Consider the following 24,925-nt stretch of genomic DNA (forward strand, 5'->3'; position numbering starts at 1 on the left):
AAATAGGAAACACAACAACCGGAGACCAGTTGTTTTGTGTGCTGCGCAGTCAGAGAAGGGATTGTGGGACGGGACAAGGAGAGAAGAGGATATTCAAAGCCACTCCAAAGAGATGCTGCAGGTCAGAGCAGGCACAGAACACCTTTATTGTTCAAAACCTATAACAGGATGAGGATGGAAGCTACCAGAGGATGATCTGCAGCACCAACCGGCAGGTTCATTCAGCAGATCCTGGTGGTGCTTGAGGGGCACTTTCTTTACTGCAGTCCCAACACCTTCGAAATATGCTATCGGGAACTGGGGCTGCCAAGGCTGCTGCCAGTGCCCTTTCCCACAAGCAACTCAGCCGTGCTGTGGCGAGTGCCGCAACTGGAAAAAGCTCTTTGGGATCAAAAGTATTCGGCTCCACAGACAGCTTTGCTCACTAATGCCTTGGGGAATATCTATGCGTAAAACACCCTCCTGCAAAGCACGGAGCATTCCAAAATACTCAGCCATGTCAGCACTCTGCCAAGCATGTACGCTGCCTTTACCTGTAACGAGAAGGTCAACTGAAGCTCCGTTTCCACAAGTCCACTGACAGGCAAGACAATCTCATTGGATCTCAGAATCCTCTTTGAACCCTGCAGGCCACAAAGATCAAGGGAGGCATGGACCACATTTTTGCCAGTTCTCCGTGCTTGCGAAAGGTGGAGAAAATGCTGGGCCACTTCAGCAAGCCTTCCCCCAACCCACCAAAAAACCTCAGGGAAGCAACCGAGGAAAGCAGCAGCCCACACCGGTTGGCCCAATCTAAGGGGTTGGCCCATTTCCAAAGGTTTCATGTTCATAAGAGGGTTGATTTGAAATGGATGACCGCATTATAGCCACCAACTGGGCCATCCCTCTGGACAGCCAACATAATCAACTGGGGTCCAAGGCTCCCAGCTAGACAGCTCATTCCATGGCAAAGGGAGAGAGGCAAGGCTGAATCCCCTACCTCCCAAGTGCTTCCTCTACTCTGCTCCACAATGGGAGAGGGGGAAGAAGTGCTCATGGGGACAAAAGGATGTCTCCAACTCCCAATAACTCCTTAACAGGAATAGGAGCACAGATCCGAATGGGAGCCTCGGGTCTGTGCCCCCCACATAACTCTTGGGGAGAGAAAGTTCTCCTAAGGATGAATCTGACCCCTATCATTGGAGGAAAGAGGAAACTATGGCCAACTATAACCCCTTTGGGCGCACAGTGCTGTATCGCATCGTGCTTTGAATTCCTCTTCCCTACTTGTTCTCTTCTCTGTTCCTCTCCTTCATTTGAGTCCTCCAGTTTAGCATTTCAGCACTGGAGGAGAAGCTAAATGGCCTCTGTGAAAGAAGCCTGCTTTAGGATGCCAGGCATTGTGACTTCTGCAACACTTGGATTCAAACACGGAGGATGACGAGGAAAGGAAAGGGACCCTCCCACAGCTATGCAGAGCTGGAGATCCTTGCTTTGGCTAATATACCCTTATATACCTTGGAACCTCCTCACTCCCTACATATATATGTACCTGCAACTTCACTGCGATGACCACAGAGTTTAGATCCTTGTCCATCTCTTTGAGCATGATGAGCTTTTTCAAGGTCAAACTGAACAACCTGTTTGGGTGGAGAGGAAGAAAAAGAGGCATCAAAAAAGGCAGCTTACAACTACTCCTAGAGCAGGCGGGGAGAGAGCAAAAACTTCTACACAGCCACATTTGGCCATCGCTTTGTAGAGAGGAGGTCGGCTTGGCCTTTCCGAAAAGCTGCAACCTCCCTGCCTCTGCTCTTTGAATAGCCATTTCTTCAACAGAGCAAGTTGTCTTTCCAGTAATTGCCAGCACTTCCAGGCTTTTGAAACATAAACCGCAGTGGGGAGTGCGAAGAGGCTAGCAACGCTGTCCGTGTTTGTAAGGCAGTGGTCTGCCTCTATTTGGCTAACCAAAACTTGAATGAGAAAGGCTGTCAGCTTCAAGAATGTGAAGAGGCACTGAAAACAGATTTCCAAGTGGCACTTGGCGGCTGAAGTGTTTTTCATCTCATTTGTAAAAACCACCAGATAAATACCTGTGTTTATTACAAAGCTTTCCCAAAGAAAGTCGGGATCCTAACAGGAATATAATCCATAGAGCAGAAGGCACACAACCTGCTGTGCTTCTGACAAGGAGACAAAATCATTCTATTCTCTCTTGCTTGCTCAACCCTCGAGGCTCTGAGTGGGCAACAGACAGAGCACAACATTGATACCAGATGCCATGTAAGATAGGATTAAAAGCAAACAAGGTTTTCTGCACTTGGCAACTTCAGGACACAAACAGGCAACTACCAAGCCTGGGCGTCAAAAAGAAAGGAAAGATTGTGCCATCAAGTCGGCATCGACTCCTGGCGTCCACAGGACCATGTGGTTTTCTTGGTAGAATACAGGAGTGGTTTATCATTGCCTTCCTCCCATACACTATGAGCTGATGCCTTTACCGCTGTCACTGAAGTTAGCATCCACCTCCAGCACCTTCCTTTATATTTATATTTACTAGGCACAGTCTGGGAAGTACACCGGCGAGGATTCGAACTAACAGCCTCTTGCTCCCCAGGCAAGCTGCTTCCCAACTGAGCCACTGCAGCTGATACCCTTAGTCGACCCTTGCCCAAATTCTACCTCAGTGACAAGGTAAGCGAAAGCTCTCACGGGCATAGGAAGGAAACCAGCTGGGACCTGACTATCACTGTGACATTTCAAAACCACACAAAGTTTAATTGCACACCGGTAGGAAGCCCATTTTCACTAGCTGGCTTCCTAGCGAATGAAACGCATGTTTAAGGCATTTGGATATTGTGAACGGGACAAGAATCTCTGACCTTAGGGCTTGGGGGGAAAGTCTTCCCAGTTCCTGGGGGCTCGAATTAAGGTGTCTGTCCACCGGTCTGCTTTAGAAGCCAGGACAATGTTTGCAAGCACGTAGGTGACACGATGCTTGGGATTTCCCCAGAAATACTTGGTCTGGGAACACCCAGTGTAGGAAGTAACATTGCTATGCCCCTGATCAGCAGATGGATGAGAGCCCTACGCAAGCCACTCGGAGGTTTCCAGAGGAGGAGAAGGGTGCAGGTTGGTTTTGGGTTTTTTTGCATTTTAAAATTTTATTGGCTTTTACAATAGCTTTACAATCCAACTACATTCATTTATTTGATTAAGTAAACATTGACTTCCCGCTTACCTGTGTGCGCGGTTCACATTAACTATACATATAAACCATTGCTATAATAATTCAAAACATACGTACTCCACATTGCTACTCAATTTTACCCAACCCAACCTGCTGTTATTACTATATTTCAAACTCCACGGAAACGTCCATATTAGAAAAATCGTTCTTTAAGTAAAAATGGTTCCCAATCTTCTTTGAAACATTCCAAATTTTCATCCCTTATAAGTGCTGTAAGTTTTGCCATCGCCGCATATTCCAAAAATTTTTATCAACCAATCTTCTTTTGAGGGCATTTTATTGTCTTTCCATTTCTGCGCATATACTATTCGAGCCGCTGTGGCTGCATACAAGAAGGGTGCAGGTATTAAGACAAAGCGTTTGCTGATCGGTTGCAAGACTGCCTTAGTCACAGACCATTTCCAAAGATTATAACAACAACCAATATTTATATACCACTTTTCAACAAAAGTTTCCAAAGCAGTTTACACAGAGAAATGATAAATAAATAAACAAGATGACTCCCTGACCCCAAAGTGTTCACAATCTTTACAAATACACACCGTAAGACAGACACCAGCGACAGTCACTGGAGATATACTGTGCTGGGGGTGGAGAGGGCCAGTTACTCTCCCCCTGCTAAATAAAGAGAATCGCCACGTTTAAAAGGTGCCTCTTTGCCCAGTTAGCAGGGGGGACATCCTGAAGCTTATATTCTAGTTAGGTCAGTAAAACTGAAGCTCTGAAACTTGTTGCTTAAAAAAAAAAGGAAAGGAGGCTCAATGTGCTAACTTTTCAGATCAGCACTCATGGTAATTCAGCACTCCAGAGGTATGTCTAAGGCAGGGCCTTTCTTCGGTCAGAGATAAGGGATAAACAGCAGAGAGGAAAGATGAGCAGCAGATTCTTCCCAGAAGTCCTTGTAAAGATTAGCCTCGGAGTTCTCTCCATGTAAACAAAAGCCTATTTCCACTCTCCATGCTGTTTTACTGGCTCCAACACAGACAGCTGAAGCCTAACTCCTGAAGTTAGAGAAGGGGTGGGGAAGGGAACCCGATCAAGGGCAAAGTGTCTTTGGGCAGACAGAGGAAGCGACAAAAGCCAAAAACCCGTGTGCATAACTTCCAAACAGCAAACAAGCTCAAAATCAAGATTTTGAAGAGGCTTTTGCATCTGTGGCCTGAACCCCTCACTCTATCTAGGGATTCAAGAGTCTTTTTCCAATTTGGGCTTTAACAAACATAGTTGTGAGCGGAAGTTTGATTTGATTTATATACCGCCCTGAGCCAGTTTGGAAGGGCGGTATATAAATCAAATAAATAAATAAAATAAATAAGTGTGTTTCCCCATTAGCTGACCTGCCTGATATCACCTATTGGGGCCAAGAGATCAACCCCCTTCATTTTCCCAAGTTACTTTGCTTCCCTTCCCTTTGGAAACCCAATGTCAAATCGCAGGCTCTCACAATACCTCAAAGCTCCGAAGGTGAAATCGAGTCAGAACTCAGTAGCAAGTCTCCTGCGCACTGAGCAAGAGGCACCTTTTCAAAGCGGTGAGTCTCTTTACTGAGCAGGGGGAGAGCAACTCGACCCTATCCATCCCCAGTAGAGCCATTTTATTTATTTAGTTAGTTATCCATTCATATTTACGTCAACTGCTTTGGGAACCTTTGCTGAAAAGGGGTATATCAATCAAAGTTTATTATGGTCTATGACCAGCACAACAAGGGGGGAGGAAACAATACAATTAAAATATAAAGGGGTATATAAATATCCGTCTTCATAAACCATATGCTTTGCGTGCAAAAGGTTCCTGGTTTCAAACCATGGCATCTTCAGATAGAAGAGATGCTGCCAATCGACACAGGCAAGACTAAGCTGGATGGAATAAAGGTTTAATTCAGGAAAAGGCAGCTTTATGTGTTCATATCCTCTCACTCCCCTCAAATTAAAAACAAATTACTCCCATTCCCTTGAGAAGAAGAGTTTGGCAGCTGTCCTGTGAACTGAATGTGCTCACTTGGGTCTGCACTGCATTACTCAAACTAATTTTTCTACAAGTTTGGGGAGAGTCCACTGTGACTAAGTTTGAGAACTTGTGTTCTGAAACCAATTACTAAGGCATTTTTGCAGGAAGTCTCAAGGAAGGGTGTCACTCAACACAAAGGCTCCAGCTCCACCTATACTACGACTTGGGTCCCCAAAGCTTTCAATGCAAATTAAGAAAAAGGTCAAGCGTAGGGTAGCCAACTAGCCGTTCCCCTTGGGTAGCTGTGGTTAATTACTGTTAGGCATCTCCTAGGGCAGCAAGCTTTAATCCACTGATTAATCAACTAAAGCTTTAAAAGCCAATTAAATTTTTCTCCATTTATCAGTGGAGCTGAGAACTTCCAAAATATTCAGAACTGCTGAGGGCCCACGGCCATGATGGCTATGCAAATGCATTTCTTCTCTCTTCCTCAGGCCAAATATTAGCAAACAAGTCTCCTGAAAATCCTTTAAGGAAGGGTTTTTCCTTCTTATACCCAATGCAGCACAGAGAGTTCTTGTTTCAGCAGTTGACAGCCACAGGTCTTAAAGTCTTGGTCTTCCACAACAAGGGATCCGGGTTCTAACCACGGAGCCACACCTCTTCACCTCAGTAGGAGCTGCTCCCAATACTAGATTTTAACATTATTTTCTTGTGAGAAGCTTTTATAAGCTACTTTTAGAGCTTCTTGGGGCTCTAAAGTATGATATACATTTTAAAATAAATCAAATATAACCAACAATACTAAAGGGTCTTGAATGAATTTACTTTTGGAGTCAATAGTAATAATCTTTAACAGCAAGTGTGACAAATTGCATTTATTCTTTTTTACATTTTCACACCATCAAGGTTCTTCAGTGTATTCAAATGTTGATATCTTGGTGAAAAGTCAATTAAAAATTTGGATGTGGGCTCATGTCACCTGGCTACCAAGGCTACAGAACAGCTAGCATAGTGTCACTGAAAAGCAAAAGAAGTGAGCTATTCATTTGTTGTAAGAGGTCCCACAAGCTATGCAGTCTGAAAGCACGTACCTCATGCTTTTGAAACCAATGGTTAACCACTTATCCATATCTTATTGACTCAGGCACAATATTGGTCAACACTTCTAGGGGCAAGTCACATACGCAATACACACGCATTTGTCTACTGCAGCCCAAATGCACTAGATGCCTCTTCTCCCAATCAGAATGTCTCTCTTGCCTTTCTATAAAAGTTTTGTTGTGATTAATACAATATATCAAAAAATAAGAATAAAGTAATATTAAAACCAACGTTTAATTGTAAACCGCCCTGAGCCATTTTGGAAGGGCAGTATATAAATCAAATAAATAAATAACGGTATATAAATCAAATAAATAAATAATAAACAACATATCAGTCAGACTAACCAACAGCAAAAAAAAAATCCACCCTGTATTAAAGACTACATCAGAAACCGTTTGCCAGAAAAACCTCAGGGCCAAGTTAGGATGATAACACATCCCCTTCTCTTAATTTAAATAGCAGCTGTGCGTGGTGGACAAGTCTGATCAGGACAGTGGCAAGGGTGGGCTACATCTTTTGCACCAGGTTTTCCTGCAAAAACTGGCTTCCCTCGAAGCAGCTATTTGCCCCCAAAGGCACCACTGCAAACCCCTAGGCTTGCACCATGGTCCCAATACTGATCACACACCCTGGTTGCTAAGTTAAAGGTGTGGGGGTAGGGGAGCAGCCCGAGGTACACAACAACATGTTTCACGTTCCATAGCTGCTTGCCAAGACAAGTTGCGATGGGGTCATGCGAACCTCCATAGGCAGGGGGTATTCCATGGTTTCCCTGCAGCCACAGAAAAGGCCCTGCTCCTTGAGCCCACCCACGAGAGCAGGGCAGCAATAGTTGGTCTCTCGCCTCAGGCCCATTCATATGTGTGGAGGCAGTTCCTGAGAGCCCTTGGTCCTAGATCATTTAGATCAACGTTATCTGGACATCTCAAATGGTGATTCTCCAGGAAAGAGACTGTGGAGTAGATGGTCACAGCTGGCTTGAGTCCAGTGGGTGGACCATAATAAGGCTCCCACCCAACCTTAAAGGAAAGCCTGTTTTCCAAGGAGAAGCCCTCATCTTTGTCAGCTGGTAAAAAAAAACAAAAACAAGAGTAATATACGGAGAAAGAGGGATGGGCGAACTGCAATCGAAATCATTTCCGAGTTCACCACATGCATCAAGATTGGTTAGGTCTCCCATAGTCCATCTATCCCTCATCTGCTCAAATCAATGAACCCCAAACAGCAGCAAATTCTAAAGGACGGGCAGAGAAAGAGACAGATGAACACCAGTGGAGCAGGCAGGTGTGCAGCAGAATATGGAAGCTCTGCTAGCTCACAGCAAACATAAATGAGAAGGAGACTTCAGGAGCAGAACGGTGCCGCTGATGCCTGACATAATTTCCCAAGCAGCAGATCCTGTGTGTGCCACACGGCTCCGATGGCCCGTTCAGAATCAATCACTGCCAACTCTGTACACATTGCTTAAACAAACCTGCTTTCAAGACAGAGATTCTCAACACCAATGAGATCTTTGGTAGGAACTGACATGTCAGAGGAAGACAAGGTCATCAAGGCAGAGGTAAGAGAGCCAGCAAGATGCGGGGATAGCAGCCGTACAAAGTATTCCAGCTTTATGCTCACAGACTTCGCAGTCCTGTAATCAACTTTCCGTTACCAACTCCAAGCTTGTACCATGAACCTGAAGGCAAACAGAATGCTACAATGTAACTGAAGCAAAAAACCCAGAATGTCTGGAATATACTCACTAGCTGTTACAGAGGATGTTTGGCAGAGAGGCCTCTCTATATTGGACATTTTCTTGCCCAACATGGGACCTTAAAGACATCCCCTGAAACCGGCCAATATAACTCATTTAGCTACTTTTTAAACTGCCAGTTATGCAGCCCACTTATGCAGACCGCCGGAAGCAATTTAAGTGAACGGAAATTCCTATGCAGAAAGCTTTGTTAAATGACATCTACGTTTTAGCCGACGCATACCAAGATTTATCAGTTATATTCTCTAGGCACCAGAGCTTAGGCACACTGTCAGGGTTCAAGGATAAATCCAAGGCTAAGCTGCACAGAAAAGCTCACAGTGCAAAAATATTCTCTGTTTTCTCAGCTGCAGATTAGAAACCCTCTAGGGCTGGGTCATCAGCTGGATTTCTGCAGGGTCAGACCCCATAATTGGTGTTTTGTAAAGGATTATGAGGAAGGGCCTTTGCTGCAGTGGCCTCCATGCCGGACAGTTCTTTGTCTATAGTTACCTCTTAGCCAACTCAACTTCCTTTGCTTGGATAGCAGCAGTTCTATGGGGGGAAAGCCCTAATCTGCAACATGCTGAGTATTAGAACCAGATTTCAGTCGTATCAAGTCAAATAGGCCAAGTTGTTGATCTACCCCCCCCCGCTCAGAAACTGAGCCTGATCGAGCCAGTTGTTCGTTGATCAAAGGAAACAGAATCCAGACCTTAGCAACTGTGTTTTTCGTGCACAAGGTGACATTTCTCCTTTCTTGCGTTTAAAAAAAAAAAAAAAATGGAACATGCCTCGCTTTCAGGGGGGTGGCCAGCCCTTAATGTGCTTTCTTCATGCTTCATTAAGCCACAGGCTGGGGAGAACGGCCATTCTGGCTATTTTTCACATTAAAGGGGGAAACTGGCGAAACGGCTCTGGAAGGGCTGGCATTCAGCCAATAACGTTTAAGGGCAGCTGAAAGTTAAACAGAGCAATGGGTCTGAAGGCGGGGGTGGCGGGGGGCGGCGGGATTCGGGAAACCGAGTCATTTTGTAACACAAGCTCAATTGCTGATGCTAAAAAGCACAACCAATGGGAAGCTTCGGGAATGAAGTCGGCGCAGGGGAAATGCCCCCCCCCCACAGCCCATCCAGATCACATACGGCACACAAGCAGATCTGCATTCCGCATCGGCCGAGGGGGGCTTTGGCTGGTAGGCGAGGCGGGAAACAGTGGCCGCAGCTCTCTGCCCAAGGCTGCTGTCTTGTAGCCATGAGAGCTTTGGGGAGTTTTTAAATCCTCTCCTGCTCTGAGTCAGCTCAAAATGAAGCACTCCGGAGGACGCCTGCCTGTGTTCTCGCTCCAATCTTCACACTGGCTGGCTGCTGCTTCCCCTGTGCAAACCCAAAGCCTTTGAAAAATACCTCGACGAACATCTGAAGCTGCCTTGAGCCCAGGCAGACCACTCCCCCATCTTGGCTGGAATGATTCTTACCACAGGAACCGAGCAAAACCCGGCATACATTTCTGCGTTAGGCCAAAAAGAAAAAGGGAAAAAAGAGGATGCTTGGATACGCACTAAAAATATTTCAGAAAACAGACTTTCCCTGGCATTGAGGGGGTGGATGCAGATGAAGAGTGACTGCAAGGGGGCGTTAACAACAGAAGCTTTAACCCCTTTGAAAAATGCCACATTTGTGACTATATACAAGCAGATGGAAACCGTTGAACACTCAAACTGCTTCAGCTATCAACACTCTAGTTAATTGTCATTCTCCTGCTAGCTGTTACCATGTTGTGCACCTTTGCTGCTTTGATACAAGTGGAAGCAAATCATATGCAGCACCCCTGCAAGAACTATCTGTCCACACAAGTTGGAAGGACAGGCTCCCGTTTCACTACATCCTTCTCCCAGCCTTGGCTCCCCCATACGTGACATGCGCTGAACTGATGAACACTCACCAGGACCTTATGACCGCCATGTTCCTGAATCCTGGTCTAAAAAAACCAAACAAACCGGACTTCATTTATGTTCAAAGACCATATACCAGGAATTAAAAAAATACGCAAACCAAAGTTTAATTTTCATATATCTTGAGAAAGCATGACCAGATTGTTTCCAAACATGTCAAGTTAAATCTGCAGGTCTACATATGGCTCTTTCATTCGCCCAACCATACCCAGAGCCTGGCTCTAATGGTGATGCTATGACCATCTTCCATTTCTTCAGGATTAGATTCTGGACAGTTTGTTCTACTCTCAGCAATTCGGCAGGCTGTGTATGGCTTAGCATTCCATAGGTATGAGAAGCAGCCTACTCCCAGGGTGCTAGAAGTTAGTGCGGTAGCCAAATCAGTCAGTCTCTGTCATATATGACCTTCGGTGCAGGCAGAGCAAGAGCTACCAAGCCTAGCAGGAAGGTTGCCACTTGCCCAGCTCCACAGAAGAAAGGAAATTGGCCAAGAAAAATCAAGCAGAACCGGAACCTCCGTTTACCATCACAAGCAGAAAGACCTTTCTCTCACCCCCAGCTTTCTACTTAGAACCTTCACAGGAACCTCCTGAAGGGAAAGAACCTCTGAAAGAGAAAGTTGTCCTGAAAAGCACAGAACTGGATCCATTCTTGCATCATCTTACAAGTGCCATTTAAAAGGAAAATGTGAAGCGTTTTGTTTTTCTTGAAACATACATACAAATTGGCTGCGGGCAAACAACAAGCTCTCCTCCATCCTGCAGCTGACAGACAGAAAAACACACAGAGCCTTTGTCTAGTGTTAAAGCACACATTACATTAAAAAGAGAGTTTAACAATGAGGGGAAATGTTGATTGGTAAGACGGCTGAAAGACTGCAATTAAGTGAAAAAATTACAGTGCAATTATCCTGTAAACTTCCAAATGCTTTGAGTGCAGCAGCAGAAATGGGTTCTTGAAATGGAAGCCATTTTCACAGCTGCATTAACTCTGAGAAAGAGTCTAAATGCATAGTATCTGCTATAATCAAATGTCTTTGAAAGTTCAGGAAAAAAACAAGGAGACCAGGGTTCTCTCCCATTTAAATTAAAGGGCCTCCTGAGGGCACTTTAACCCCTCTCCTCCCTATGCCACCAAAATACTTATATGTAAACTTTTCAAAGTCATCTGGCTATACAGATTATTTACATGCCTAAATATTATTGATCTCTAAAGCCAGTATTTGTACCCTGTTCTGCAACCAACAGTGCAAGGCCTGTAACCACATCCTTCACACTTATTCCTTGAGGATGTGTGTTGTGATGATGGCCACTAGGCTGGGTGGCTTTTAAAGGGGATCAGACAATTCATGGAGGGCAAGTCTTTCCCTCTAGATAGCTAGAGGCAATCTCCAGGTTCAGAAGCAGGATGCCTCTGAATAGCAGCAAAGGAGGGGGCATGCCCCCACCTCTTACCTATGGGCACCCCAGAGGCAACTGAGGGGCCACTGTGGGACACATGAAGCTGGACTGGATGGGCCTGATCCAGACATCCCGGTCTTTTGCAAAGTACAGAGCCTTTCAAACAAACCATGGCCAAATACAGGGAAAGTTGCCAATGCCAACAATCTAACACTGAGTTACAGGAAATCATTCTTCTAATGGTTCAGAATTCTGATGTATCAAGTGCCATAAACACACATGGTGCTTCACAGAACATAAGCAAGAGTCAGTTCTTGCCCGAAGGAGCTTAGCATAGATTAGGACAGAGGAGAAGGGAAGGAACCAAAGAGCGGGGGGGCGGGACATGCAAACTTGCAGGACACTCCCAACTTCCTAACATGGTCAAGAGATCACGAACATAAATTATAGGCCAGCAAGCAGGTAAGTTCAGCCAAAGTGAAGCCCTTTGAAATGAAGAGAAGCACCACGAAAATGAATAGGCGAGGAAGTTCTGCCCTAGGCTTAACTCTCCCACTGAAATCAATTGCAGCATTTGTACAGAGGGAAATGCTCCTCTCTTAGCAATGCAGTGCTACAATACTCATTTATGTCACAAGTCAGAGAGTAAAAGGTAGTGTTCCTCCTTGATCCAAGTGACTCAAGGGAAAGTACAACAGGGCACGGCCTGAAGGATTAGTGTCAGTTTAACCCTTCATGCCACGTTCTGCTGCACTTTCCCTCAAGTAAATTCTTTCGTACCTTTTGCTATCACAGTCTCAACCGGAGTTTCTAAATCACTTACCCTGCTTATCTAGCAGGATCCTAGGCATGAAGCTGAAGTATCAAGTTGGGAGACAGCACCCTGAGAAGCAAGTGAGGAAAGATTCAGAGTCAAATGCAAATTGACACCTCAGTCCTCTTGGCTGTTGCTTTGGGGTACCAGCTCCCCATGCTGATCAGCTGCAGCAAAACCATGAAGACTAAGACACTCAAGTTACGAACTTTTGTGCACTACAGCGCACTTCATCAGATGCATGAAATGTTGTTATCCTTAGCTGGCAAATCCATACACAGGGAAATGGGGAAGGAAAGCAAGCAGAGGGGTCAAAGCATTACAGGATGCAACAGGTACATTCGGTTATAATTTTCATGTAAAATTTCCCATAACTATTGTCACAGATTGTGGCCCTTGCATTCTAGAACTCTTTGACCCCAGGTATTTTCACCCCCCACTTTTTTTCTTCACCCCCATATGTATATTTCATATTCCTGACAACCAAGGCCATTTCATTTGATGATTTATCTAGTCCACAAAAGCTTTCTTTGAAATGGTTAGTCTCTAAGGTGCTGAAAGACTCTTTGTTGCTCTGGGATAAGAGACGTCTGAAAGAGGCTGTTAGAAACAACAGGCATCTGGTCACTTAGGAACATGCTGCTAAACTCAATACTTCCTGTGTTCCTAACAGCACAAGGAATTCCAACCTCCAGCTTCTCCATTTGGAGCAACTGCCTTGGGTGCCCGGTACTGCAGGCTCAAGAAGTGAGGTCGGGGTGATGAGATGCTGGAGGTAACCGAGCAATCTTCCTTTAGGCTTTGCCTCTTGAGGATCATTCCAATTCTTCCGTGCTGTCCTTGGCCTCTGATTCCCCTCTTTGCTCCAAAATGCAAGTAATGAGAGGGGGAATTGAGAAAGACAAAAAGTATGAAATCTTCCTATGGGATTTGTGTTATCCATTTGAAAAACAGACACTGGGGTTTGATACATTCCGCAATTGAGCAACATTCTAGAGGGATTACTTGTCCCCTCCCCCGCATTACTCTTCTTTCACACTAGTTACAACTATTTGACTCGCAGTTCACATTGACGGCTAAGCAAACCTCTTGCCCTCTCGTGTTCTGCACCAATGTTTCCAAAGCTGAAACATTCAACAGCTGACAACCAAGGTCATCTGAAAGAGCCTTCCTCCCATTGCTCATCAGGGACTACATTCCAAGTGATGACCAAGCCAATGAGCCACACTAAGCCAAGTCAAAACACGTCCTGAACTGGCAAATGGGAAATTTGCAGATCGGGATACTGAGCAGAAGGTTTGTTCAGACTTGCATGCTCTGACATCAGAAGAGAACCCTGTTTCTCAACATCTTTGACTGCTGGCAGCCACTGAAGAGCAAGCAGGAAGCTGTGAAGTGCAGAAAGAACTCTGCTTTTCTTCAAGATGCCCCGACACACATGAAACACAAATGCAAGCTCATACACTGCCACAAATTAAGAGGACTTCACGTGGCAGGTTATGCAGCTTTTAAATCCCAAGGATCTCAACGTCTCAGTGTCCCAGAAGCTGTTGTGGACTAGCTTAAGTCACACACACAACCAGGTTTGAGATGCCTGCAACCTGTCCGTGGGCAAGACTTTCCATCCCAGATCCACACCAAGAACCAAAGGATCTGTAACCTTAAAATGCAGTTCAACGTTACTCAAAGGCAGAAATGTCCATCACCTCCAGGTGTTAAGCACCATCACCCAGACTGAAATGTGCCACAAGACGAGAACAGGAATACACAAGATGCCTGTCCAACTAAAGGGCTAGTCTAGAAAAACTGAAAAAGAAATCTTAATGGAGCATCTTTGTCCTCTGCCTGTGGCATATTGAGATCTGAATCATACAGGCTCTACATCCTGTACAGGATTAGATTAGATGGGCTTTTGGTCCCTTGCATTTCTGAATAGTCCCAAAGGATTCCAGAGTCAAACCCACATGCTATAAGAGGGACATCCATAAGCAAGGCAGCTGTGTGAATAAGCTTACAAAGTGGTAGCTTTTAGACCTGTAAGCTACCCGATACTGTTCTGAGCTTTGGCTCTCCTAACAATGTTGTTGGGACTTTGATCACAAAGACCTGGACTCAAATTCCTCCTCAGCCTTGAAGTGACCTTAATACGGTCATCCCTCAGACAAAATGCAAAGACAAAATGGGACAATCCCAAAATGATTACGACTGTACATATTTATATATCGCTTGGCAACCAAGTTCCCAAAGCAGTTTACATAGGAAAATAAATAAAGTTGTTCCCTGCCCCAAAATGGCTCCCAATCTAAAAAGAAACACAAGGTAGACCACGGAGAAATGCTGTGCTGTGGTTGGATAGGGACAACTGCTCTCCCCCTGCCAAATATAAGTGAACCCCCACTTTAACACATACCTCTTTGCTCAGTTGGCAGGGGTTACAAATGCAAATTATCTATTACGTAGATTCTAGCATATGTATGCAATCTATACTCTGCTGAAAGAGGAAAAGGGTGGAATACAAATGTGGAGGAAATAAAAACGCAACACACCCGCAATACACATAAAGTAAAGGCAACATCAACTTGGTGGAACACTTTACTTTCAACACACATCGCTCCAACATAATTGGACGTTAAGAAAAAGCTCTTCTCTGGCCCAAGTATGGGGATCAGGAGAACCAACTCCCTCCAGAAGGCCAATCTCACTTTGAAAAGCAGCCTTAGAGTACAGGGGAGTTGAAACCCACCACTTGCTCCCCATTAATAACTCTTTATTATTCTTGCCCCACATTTGATCTCCAGTCTCCTGTTATTGCCTATTCATATTTAGAATCAATACAGACCAGACAATTTCGTATTGATTTTCATTCATATGAAAATATCAGATAGCCATTTCAGAAGGCAAATCACACTGTACTCAGCCAGCAGTAGCTCCCAAATGCGCAGGGCAAACGAAACAAGTCAGATGCTAAGAAACCAAAACCTAATACGCCGTGCAGGACAACAAAAGAAACCAACAGCTTAACTAGCGACAACACAATCCTTTCACACTTATTCTTTTCATTAGAAGTAATGCCACTTTTGAAAACATGAAGTCCAAGTATGGAACCAAGGTGAAAAGGGCACGACAAGCAGTGCTTTGAAAGCGAAGTCAGGAGGCTTGGCCTAGCCAGAAGAATGCAGGAGGAAAAGCCACCACTTTCCCAGAGACGGAATCACAAACCCCACCAGCCCCAAGACCCCCAAAAGGAAGGGGTCCGTCAACCACTACTCTCTTCAACTAGTCTAAGGGAGCTAGGCTTTGGCTTGTGTGCATCCAGAGCCCTCCACTCCAATTTTTCCAGGTGGGAAATATCTGACAGGATGCTCGTTTACATCCTCCTCACCATGAATCTGCTCTCCATTTCTAAACTAAGAGCCTTAGCTGGGTATGACATGATTTTTAACCCAGGGAGAGGCATGCACGGCATGCCAGAAGCAAGTCTTTCTCCTTCTCCTACCAGACTTGGGACCTAGCTTTTGACCAGGCTACACACACACACACACTTTTACCCATTGTAGACTTGCAGGTATCTCATCTGGGACGTGGTGCCTCCCATGTTCAGCTACACCAACTCTCCCAGGCATATTCCCAAATTACTCCGTCGCTTTGAGATTAGTTCCAGAATTGCCACTCCGATCATTTCTGGAAAGCTCTTCAGGGAAAGAAGTTGGATGACTGTTTCCTACACCACTCCACACAGCAATGGCAAGTCCCCAGGTAACTTGCATGATTAAGCAACAGCAGTTTCTGGATGATCCCTGCACACCTCATATGCTGACTACAAGGAAGCAGAGCTAGATGACCTAGGACTTCAAGAGTGTATTTATTCCCTACAGCTGCTGCATGACATTTAAAAGCTAACTGGAAGCCACAATGGGTCCAGTTAATACCTCCCCCCACATCCCTTCCTCATAATACAGTACAGTAATCTTTAAGTGGAAGAAGAATGGAGCGCGCATTGAGGCAGAGATGAAACCAAGGGGAAACTCCCAGCCTGTTTTCACAGCATAATGTCTAGGATATTGAAATATTAATAGCCACCCCCCAAAAAAAGGCAGAAAGTGACGTTGGACCAAGCTGTGCGTGCGTGGCTATGTACCATCTCCTCCAGCTGAGTAAGGAGAACAAAACCAAAAGGTTAGCAACTTGACAAGGACAAGTCAGAATGGAATCCAGATTGCTCCCCAGTGGACACATTGTTTCCGAGTGGAGTAAAAGGAAGCCAGTATTTTAGTGAGAAAAGCAAGCGGTTATCCTAAGAAAGTCAATTCCGCTTCTCTGTTAAGCAACAACAGAGGCAACGTATATGTTCACATACACAACAGAGAAATAATTAGACCATCTCTTCTCCATTCCTAGATAATACATTTAATCATCATCATCATCATCATCTAGAAGGTTGCATAAGAAACAGAAAAGGGAAAAGAAAGGTTGTGCTGTCGAGTTGGTATCGACTCCTGGAGACCACAGAGCCATGTGGTTTTCTTGGTAGAGTATAGGAGTGGTAGAGATAAATGGGGAACCAGTATGGAAGGATGGATACCACTATTGTAAGGATCTTCCCAATTTCCAGAGATGGCCCATTACAGTATTCCATCATATCACATGGCAGCCTGGCAAGAAGTCCACAAAAATAACTAACTCACAATGATTTTGACTAGACCAAACAGCTTCCCACTTTGGCCAAGTGTGTTGACAGATCTACACAATTAGACCAAGTATAAACGATGTGTGATCAGCACAACAAAGGGCATTACCCATAATGACTCAGCCCTGATGCACAGAATGGCAGCAAAGCCAAAGTTGCAAATAAGCTGATGAGACATTGTTCAAGCTGTTTCTTGCTGAAAAGATTACCTCCAAAGTAGCCCACAGTTCCTTAAAATTGCATCATTCAGGACTAGCTGAGGCACGTTTTTAGGATTTGCAAATGGCAAAGGTAAAAAAAAATCATTGGAATTTTTAAATTTTATTGTGGTGTTCAAACCACAGAAGTTTGGTTTTGTTTTAAATAAAAGCAAGCTATGAAAGCTTGGGGTTTTTCCACATATTGAAATCTCAGGAGTCCATTTTTGCCGAGTCATTCTTGCCATCTAGTAATAAACTTCATAAAATGTTTTAGTAATTGCAGTTTCATAAGTAGTACATTAAGGTTGGCTGGAGAGCGGCTACATCATTTATTCATTGCATGATCGTTCTTCAACAGCGCGTGGCCTCACCATTGCACGAACAAGAGCATCCACACGGTGGATATACGGAATGTGACAGCGAAGAAATTGAAAGAGGAAAGTCCATGAAGAACAGCACTCAGGAGGATCTGCTTGGCCAAGGAAATGAGCTCCTGACCATGCCTGTCAGGATGGCAAGTTGGAAGCCTATACCGTGTGGCTTATCAGAATACTGTGAGAGTATACCGTCCATCATTTCTGCTCACCACTTCACTCTCAACTGGGGCACGCACCAGGGACACATTCCAACATGAACATCTCCTGCACAAATCCTGTGGAAATGAATGCAAGCTCCACAAAGTTTCATCTGGCTGTACCACACTAGGACCCTGAGTCACAAACATGATAGCCACCAATTCAGGATGGACAAGAGAAAACATTTCTTCACATAATCATAATTAATTTATGAAATCCAAGCCTTTACTCACGCTTGTGATCTTTCTGAAGGCATCTTGCTGACTGCAGTTGGAAACAGGACACTGGACTAATCATAGCTTTGGACCAGTAGAGCTCTTCTTGCAAGTTAAGAACATAAGAACAGCCTTGCTGAATCAAGCCTAAGACCCATCCAATCCAGCACTCTGTTTCCCACAGTGGCCCACCAGATGCCTCTGGGAAGCCCATAGGCAAGAGATAAAGGCAAGTCCTGCCTCTGAGCCTGGAGTTAGTCCATAGCCATCAAGCCTAATAGCCACTGATAGACCCATGAATTTTTCTTTTAAAGCCATCCAAGCTGGTAGTCATCACCACATCCTGTGGCAGAGAATTCCATTGATTAATTATGCACTGTGTGAAGGAGTACTTACTTTTGTCAGTTCTGAATTTCTTGGCAATCAATTTCTTGGGATGACCCATGGTTCTGGGTATTCTCAATCCCCTTCCGAATGATTCCATCCATGGACTTTGCCTTTTTCACAGCTGTCTCAAACTGAGTCAACACTTTCAGTGAGCTGTCTACCACAACCCTTGGTCAGTCATAAACTGCTCAGTCCCCCATCAGTGTACAGGATATGGAGTTGCGAGGTGGTAGTGGTTGCCCCAACGTGCATCACTTTACACACACTTACACTGAAACACGTTTGTCATTGTGTAGCCCACTTACTCAGTTTGGAGAGATCCTTTTCGAGTTCCTCGCAATCCGTCTGAACTTCATTACCCTGAATAGTTTAGAGTTATCTGCAAATCTGGCCACCTTGCTGCTTACCTCAACTCCTAGATCATTTATGAATAAATTAAAAAGCACTGGTCCCAGTACAGGTCCCTGGGGAACTCCACTTCTTACTCCCCTCCACCCACTGTGAAATCTGTGCATTTATTCTTACCATCTGCTTCCTGTCCTTTGACCAGTCACCAATCCACACATGAACCTGTCCCCTTACCCCACGAATGCTAAATTTGCTCAAGAGCCTTTGGTGAAGATTTCAACTTGTTTTGCAAGTCCAAGTATACTATAACACCTTTATCCACCACATGCCTGTCGACACTCTCAAAGAACTTAAAAACTTTAGTTTGTACACAATTCCAATTCCTTTCAACAGGGCTTGCACAGAAGACTCCTATCGTGAACCATCCACACAACTATATTTGAGATGATGGTGGGAGCAATTCATTTCTCTGTCAGGCAACCTACTTATGAATGTGAAAGTTATGAATTGAAAGTAATCAAGAGCATTCATTTCATTTGGTCAGTTTTCATTATAGCTCAACTGCCATGACCTACAACCCCGCTTTTACTACCAAAAACAGTTCCTGAAGTACTCAATTTTTTATTGCATACAAATTACGACAAGATTATCCTGCAGATGCCAATGCCGGGCAGGACCCAAAATGAAGTCAGCAAGGGCTCTGCTATTTGGAAGGGAGGTCCATGAGCCATTGCTCTAAATCAACAAAGCACATGATTGGTGAGATTACAGCCAGCGGGCTCTAGCAATCCTGCAGGACCAGAGTCCTTGATTTGAAATGGCATAATAATAAAAGCACAGCAGTGCTCTTCACCAGATACAGCAAGACAAACTGCCAAGGGTACTGGCTGATAACAGCCCTGCAGAGATCCAAAGCTAAGTTCCAGTGGAACACCCATCTATCAGCAATAGTTTAAGGATAATTAAATCAATTCTGCCCTGATGCGTAGACCAGATGAGACACAGATGATCTCTCCCAAACCAAAGGGTTCTAGTGGATGCAAATAAGCTGCTATTAAGAGCTGGGCCGACTGCAGATGCTGTGGAGGAGGCGGTATACATGCAGCCAACCATCACAAAAATACAACTTGCAGGATCATCTCAATTATCTTATCTCTTCCCAGAGAGAGGAAGCTTGCCCACCATCACTGCCCATTGCTCATTTTGATGGTTGTATTCCCACAAGTGTGTATCATTTTCCATATTTAAATTAGTCAAAAAGATATGTTTTGAGAAGCAGCTTTGTCATCTTCATTAACAGCTCCACATGCAAAAATACATTTGCAAATCCCTGCAGGTATCCTGGGGTTCCCCAACAGGGAAATAAGAACACTATTTTAAAATTACACCAAAGACATTTCTGATTTAGTGCCTCTACAAGGAAGATGAGAATGCCATTATATGTCAAAGTACACCACTATGCTTAATGTCTTCACATAATCTAGTATTCTAGCGTCAGTTAACCCAAAGCAAAACACAGCACTCCACTTGGATAATTAATAAAGTAACAAAATTCAGTCTCCCTAGTTCAAAGGAAGAATAAAACGCGACAGGTGCAAAATTACCACCTCGGTTACACTTTGGGCAACGCACCACTAGTCTCTCCATGATGAAAACCAACTAGAAAATGGCTGAAATCAAGTACGTGCCAAAGGCTGGTACATTTGCTCAAAATAACCCTATACAGGATGTGCTTGTTTATGGTGGCAGAAGACAAGAAATCCTAGCTCAAAGGACAAATATTTAACAAGCAAACTTATTAAATATCACCATGGGGGGTGGGATTTAAGACAATCTACTGATGATCAATCATAAAACATGCTTTAATCTGGAAAAGTGCTATAGCAATGAACAGAAGGAAAGGAATGGAAAGATTGTGTTGTCGAATCGATGTCGACTCCAATGATCACATTCCATGTAATTTTCTTGGTAGGATACAGGAGTGCTTGACCAGTGCCTCCTCCTGTGCAGTATGAGATGATGCCTTTCAGCACCTCCCTTTATTGCTGCTGCCCAATATAGGGGACTACAAATGTATTTACTAGGCACAGTGTGGGAAGCACACCAGCGGGAATTTGAACCAACAGCCTCTTGCACTCTAGGCAAGCTGCTTCCCACTGTGCCACCACAGCTGAAAAAGACATGTCTGAAATCTACAGTCATGGATTTTACGTGGGCAGTTGCCCCCTTGCATACTTTGACTTGTTTAAGGTAGGGCCATTGTGAGCCTTTCTAAGAAAAACTAAGGCTCACAATGGCCTCGTCTTACACAAGACAAAATAATATGCAAGAGGGCAACGGCCCACATAAAATAGAGTATTCCCATTTTCAACTCTGCCCCTTTAAAAGGGCAGGAAAACGGAGAAGAGAGTTTGGCAGGGAGAGGTGACCATTTAAAATAAACCCATCACAGCAATTCACTTTCACTCTACATCAAGGGATTTTAAAAATGCAGACTCCCAATGAGAGAAGCCAAATCCACAGACCCTTAATTATCCTTTTCTTTCCACAATGCACATTTCATTACTCTGTTTTTGCAGTGTCACTGGGCTAAGTAGTTTGGACCAGGTAATTATGCCAGTACAGCTTCAAGTCACTTGGGAGGATTCTGCCAGCCAACACAAATCCCTGCCCTTTTTGGCCCTCTCTCACTGATGTGCCAACACGCTGTTATTTGACTCGCCATTTGTTCCCATTAACAGAAAACTTTAGAATAAGCACAATGTGCTCCCAAGCATAACACTGGCAAATATTCCTGAAAACTGCACATGGAAATGGAAGCACAGCACACTACGTCAAACGCTTCCCTTCCGTCCAAACACAAACAGCCAGCCGCATTTCCCTTGAAAGCCAGTTACCTTCTCAAAAAAGGACAACAGATTAGGCAGGCTGAGACCTCTCTCTGTAAACTCAGGCTACTACCTTTTAAGCTAACTGTTGTTGAGTCCCCATCCTTCAGCATTTTCTGGAGGATCTTCACCGCCACTGAAACCACTGTAGATCCTCAGGTCATAAATGTCGACTGCTCACACACATCTTTATGGGGTCCTTCTTGGTAGATGCTGGGCAACCGACTTTGCCAAGACTCAAAGAATATATAGGAGAAAGTAAAGACACAATACAGAGGAGAAAGTAAAGGGGTGACTTAGGAACACTTTTGCAGCAGGAGCTAAACCTATCACTGGCGACCTCAGAGAGAGCCTGTTTCGCTCCTTCCACAACAGCCGTGCTGAATGCAGCACATTTACTTCTACTCTTGATCACACTAGAACGTTATCCAACACAGAGCCCAGGAACTGGTTATTACAGAGATGATGACAGGCTCAGCTCTGGCTATACCAGTTGTCAGGTACTCCTACCTCGAGGCTTGAAAGCATTAAGCTTTATTTGGATCTGCATAACAGTAAGTTCCTTCAAAGCCACTGTCAATAATTATCTCAGGATAGCACCGTTCAATGGCACCTTCATCAACATCAAAGCTGAGTGAGCATATGTGCCATCACCAGATTGCCCTTCCTCTCTTTCCCCATCTTGAATAGACAATGGCCTCACTTATCTCAGTCTGTTTTCTTATTGAACTATGGAATCTCTTCTTGTTTTTATAATCTATGTAAGACCGAGCTCTCTTTGGTTTTTAACCATTTCCTGATCCCTATATTGCTATGCTTCCTGTACAGACTCCGCACCTAGGAAAAAAACCCAGGGAGTCACACCATTCAAAGTCTGGGTTGAGTTTGTTATTACTTATAAGGATTTGTAAATATTTATTTGTTTGTTATTTCTCTGTGTAAACCACCCTGACCCTGAGCCATTTTTGGAAGATTGGAACAGAAATCAAATAAATAATAATAATATGAAAAGCATGAAAACACAACACGATTCATACAAGTGAAAGCTGAATGTTGGATTGTCAAACCACTTATTCTGAAATAGCTGCCAATTTCTGTGTTTAGGGGTACAGCTCTGGTTCAAGGCAACCAACAGCTTTTAGGTTCTGCATTGGTTCCTGTTTAGGGTTTGGTTTGACTCTCTGAAGGAAACCAACATTCTAAACATCCACAATTTTTCTCCAGGTTCAAATGGCTTCCTCCACATTTAATTAACCTCTTCTGCATCATATGGACATTTCTGGATGAGAGGGGTTAACTCAAAGGTAGGAGTAGTTAACTCCAACGTAAGAGAGGTTAACCCCAAACACTGCACTCTCCAATATAATTCATCTCACTGACAGATCTCTTTCATTGCAGAAACATCAGTCCTTTAAAAATCAAATGGTTCAACCACAGAATTAGTTTAAACTGACCTTCTAATTAAAGTGGATCAACTCACACGTAAGTTGATTCCTAGCTACCCTTTATCATTCACTACTTGCCAGCACCTAATCCAACATGGCATTTTTTCCTGTACACCTAGGCCAAGTTATAAGCTCCAATTGCTCCAAGGAAGTTCTCATTTAACAAATCTAAGAATAGGGCCTATTTATGTCAGTGGCATTTATTTTCCAGGAAATTTAACTCTCCATGACTAGAAATATTTGGCACACATGCTTGAGAAATCTTTGCCCACATGCAAATCTGAAGGCTAACAATGCCTACCTCCCCACAATGCAATTTCTACTGCCCTGGCCCAATATTTGTTTTATTCAACACAGATTTCTTAATTACATTTTGCAATAACTTAAATGGTACCCCATTTCTTCATATATTATGTACACATCAAACCTCAGCAATAGTCTATGTGAATGTGAACTCAAAAGAGTAAATTATTAGCCTCTCCAGGTAAATTCCTCTTACTCTAAATAGGAATTACTTCCAAATACTTCCAGGAATGAGAGATCCATAATGATTCCATGGCATGGTCTCTGCAAGCCTTTTTCCTTTCATATTTTAAAGTGGGAATGGGATAATTGTTTGGTGGTCCTCAGGACAACTCCACCTTCCTTCCATGGCAATTTGATTTGACCTCTGGTGGCCTTACTAAGTTGTAAACAAGATGCAACAGAAAAATTTCCCAGAGTTTCACTCATAAGGAAAACAAGGTTTCCCAAGTTGAGAGTGTGACAGCTCCACATTTCATGATATCTATCTTCTTGTATGTAATCTTCCAGATGCATCCAAGTGCATACTTTCATATCTGTGAAGTTCTTACTTCTCAGATGGCTCCAAGTTGATTAAAGAATATGCCAATTTGTGAAAGGTCCTGCTTATATGACAATACAGGGAAACCTTGTTATCCACGGATTCATTAGGCACGGATTCATGTATCTGCAGTTGGGAAAAAGACACCCAACCATGGCATACTCAGGGAAAACACACCAACCTCATGTATCCGCGGGTGGCTTGAAATGACCGTGGACATCATTTCTGGCTGACATTTTGTTTCTCAGAGCCTCAAAATGGCTCCATTTAAGGCAGGGGGAACCAAGAAACCCAGTGACTTTGAGGCAATTTTTGGCTGATTTGGGAGCATTCCAGGGCGCAGCACAACTTGGGGGAGCAGCAAAGCATGGTAAGGTGCTCCCTCCTGCATTTCCCCTCAAAATTTGGCCAATTTTCGGCAATGTTTAGCCATTTTCAAGGCGAGCAGGAACCTAATCCCGTGATCCCATAGCCCCCAATGCCTCAATACTAGCTGTTTCAGTGTCCATGGCTGCAATCAAGAATGGAACCCCCGTGAACATCGAGGTCCGCCTGTATATATTTTTTCTCCTTGGACCTTCATCTGTAAAACTGAACAGTTCCTGAGAAAACAGAAGTGGGACACCCCTGACTTAGAGCATTTTGCTTTTGAAGATTAAATTTTAACTTCAGACCTATGAGAAGAGGTATTGAAGTGCAAATATTGCATCTGTAAACATGGCCTAGTATCAATTTGGGGATGACGACTGTGAATCATTCTTTCTTCTCAACCAAGTCATTGCTTTCAAGAAGACTTTAAGTACCATTAAAAATATAGTAAAGTAAAGTGTGCCGTCAAGTCGATTTCGACTCCTGGCACCCACAGAGCCCTTTGGTTTTCTTTTGGTAGAGTACAGGAGGGATTTACCATTGCCTCCTCCTGCACAATATGAGATGATGCCTTTCAGCATCTTCCTATATTGCTGCTGCCCAATATAGCACCAACAGGGATTTGAACCGGCAGCCTTCTGCTTGTTAATCAAGCATTTCTCCGCTGGGCCACTAAGCACACTACAAAGACCCTTCTCCCCCTTCCCTGCTCCACCACACAACACCTCCATGAAAACAATTAACCAATTCCATTAACAGTATCAGGCCTATTCACGCCTAT

At 44.0% G+C, this 24,925-nt stretch overlaps 1 protein-coding gene across 4 annotated transcripts in view; it reads right to left on the reverse strand.

The window, feature by feature from the left end:
• The window catches only part of PACS1 (phosphofurin acidic cluster sorting protein 1), a 69,565-nt gene that overhangs the window by 33,097 nt on the left and 11,543 nt on the right, over positions 1 to 24,925 (reverse strand). For 3 of the 4 annotated variants that reach the window (XM_053278603.1, XM_053278602.1, XM_053278604.1), the window contains exons 2-3: positions 1,532 to 1,619; positions 534 to 623 (exon numbers count right to left, since the gene is read on the reverse strand). In XM_053278603.1, coding sequence (XP_053134578.1) covers positions 534 to 623; positions 1,532 to 1,619 — 178 coding nt within the window. Of the gene's footprint in view, positions 1 to 533; positions 624 to 1,531; positions 1,620 to 9,495; positions 9,537 to 24,925 lie in introns of those variants that run through there. The other variant, XM_053278605.1, reaches the window with a different exon arrangement.

The sequence above is a fragment of the Hemicordylus capensis genome, chromosome 14 (genome assembly GCF_027244095.1).
Source record: "Hemicordylus capensis ecotype Gifberg chromosome 14, rHemCap1.1.pri, whole genome shotgun sequence".
In the NCBI taxonomy this organism is placed as follows: Eukaryota; Metazoa; Chordata; class Lepidosauria; order Squamata; family Cordylidae; genus Hemicordylus; species Hemicordylus capensis.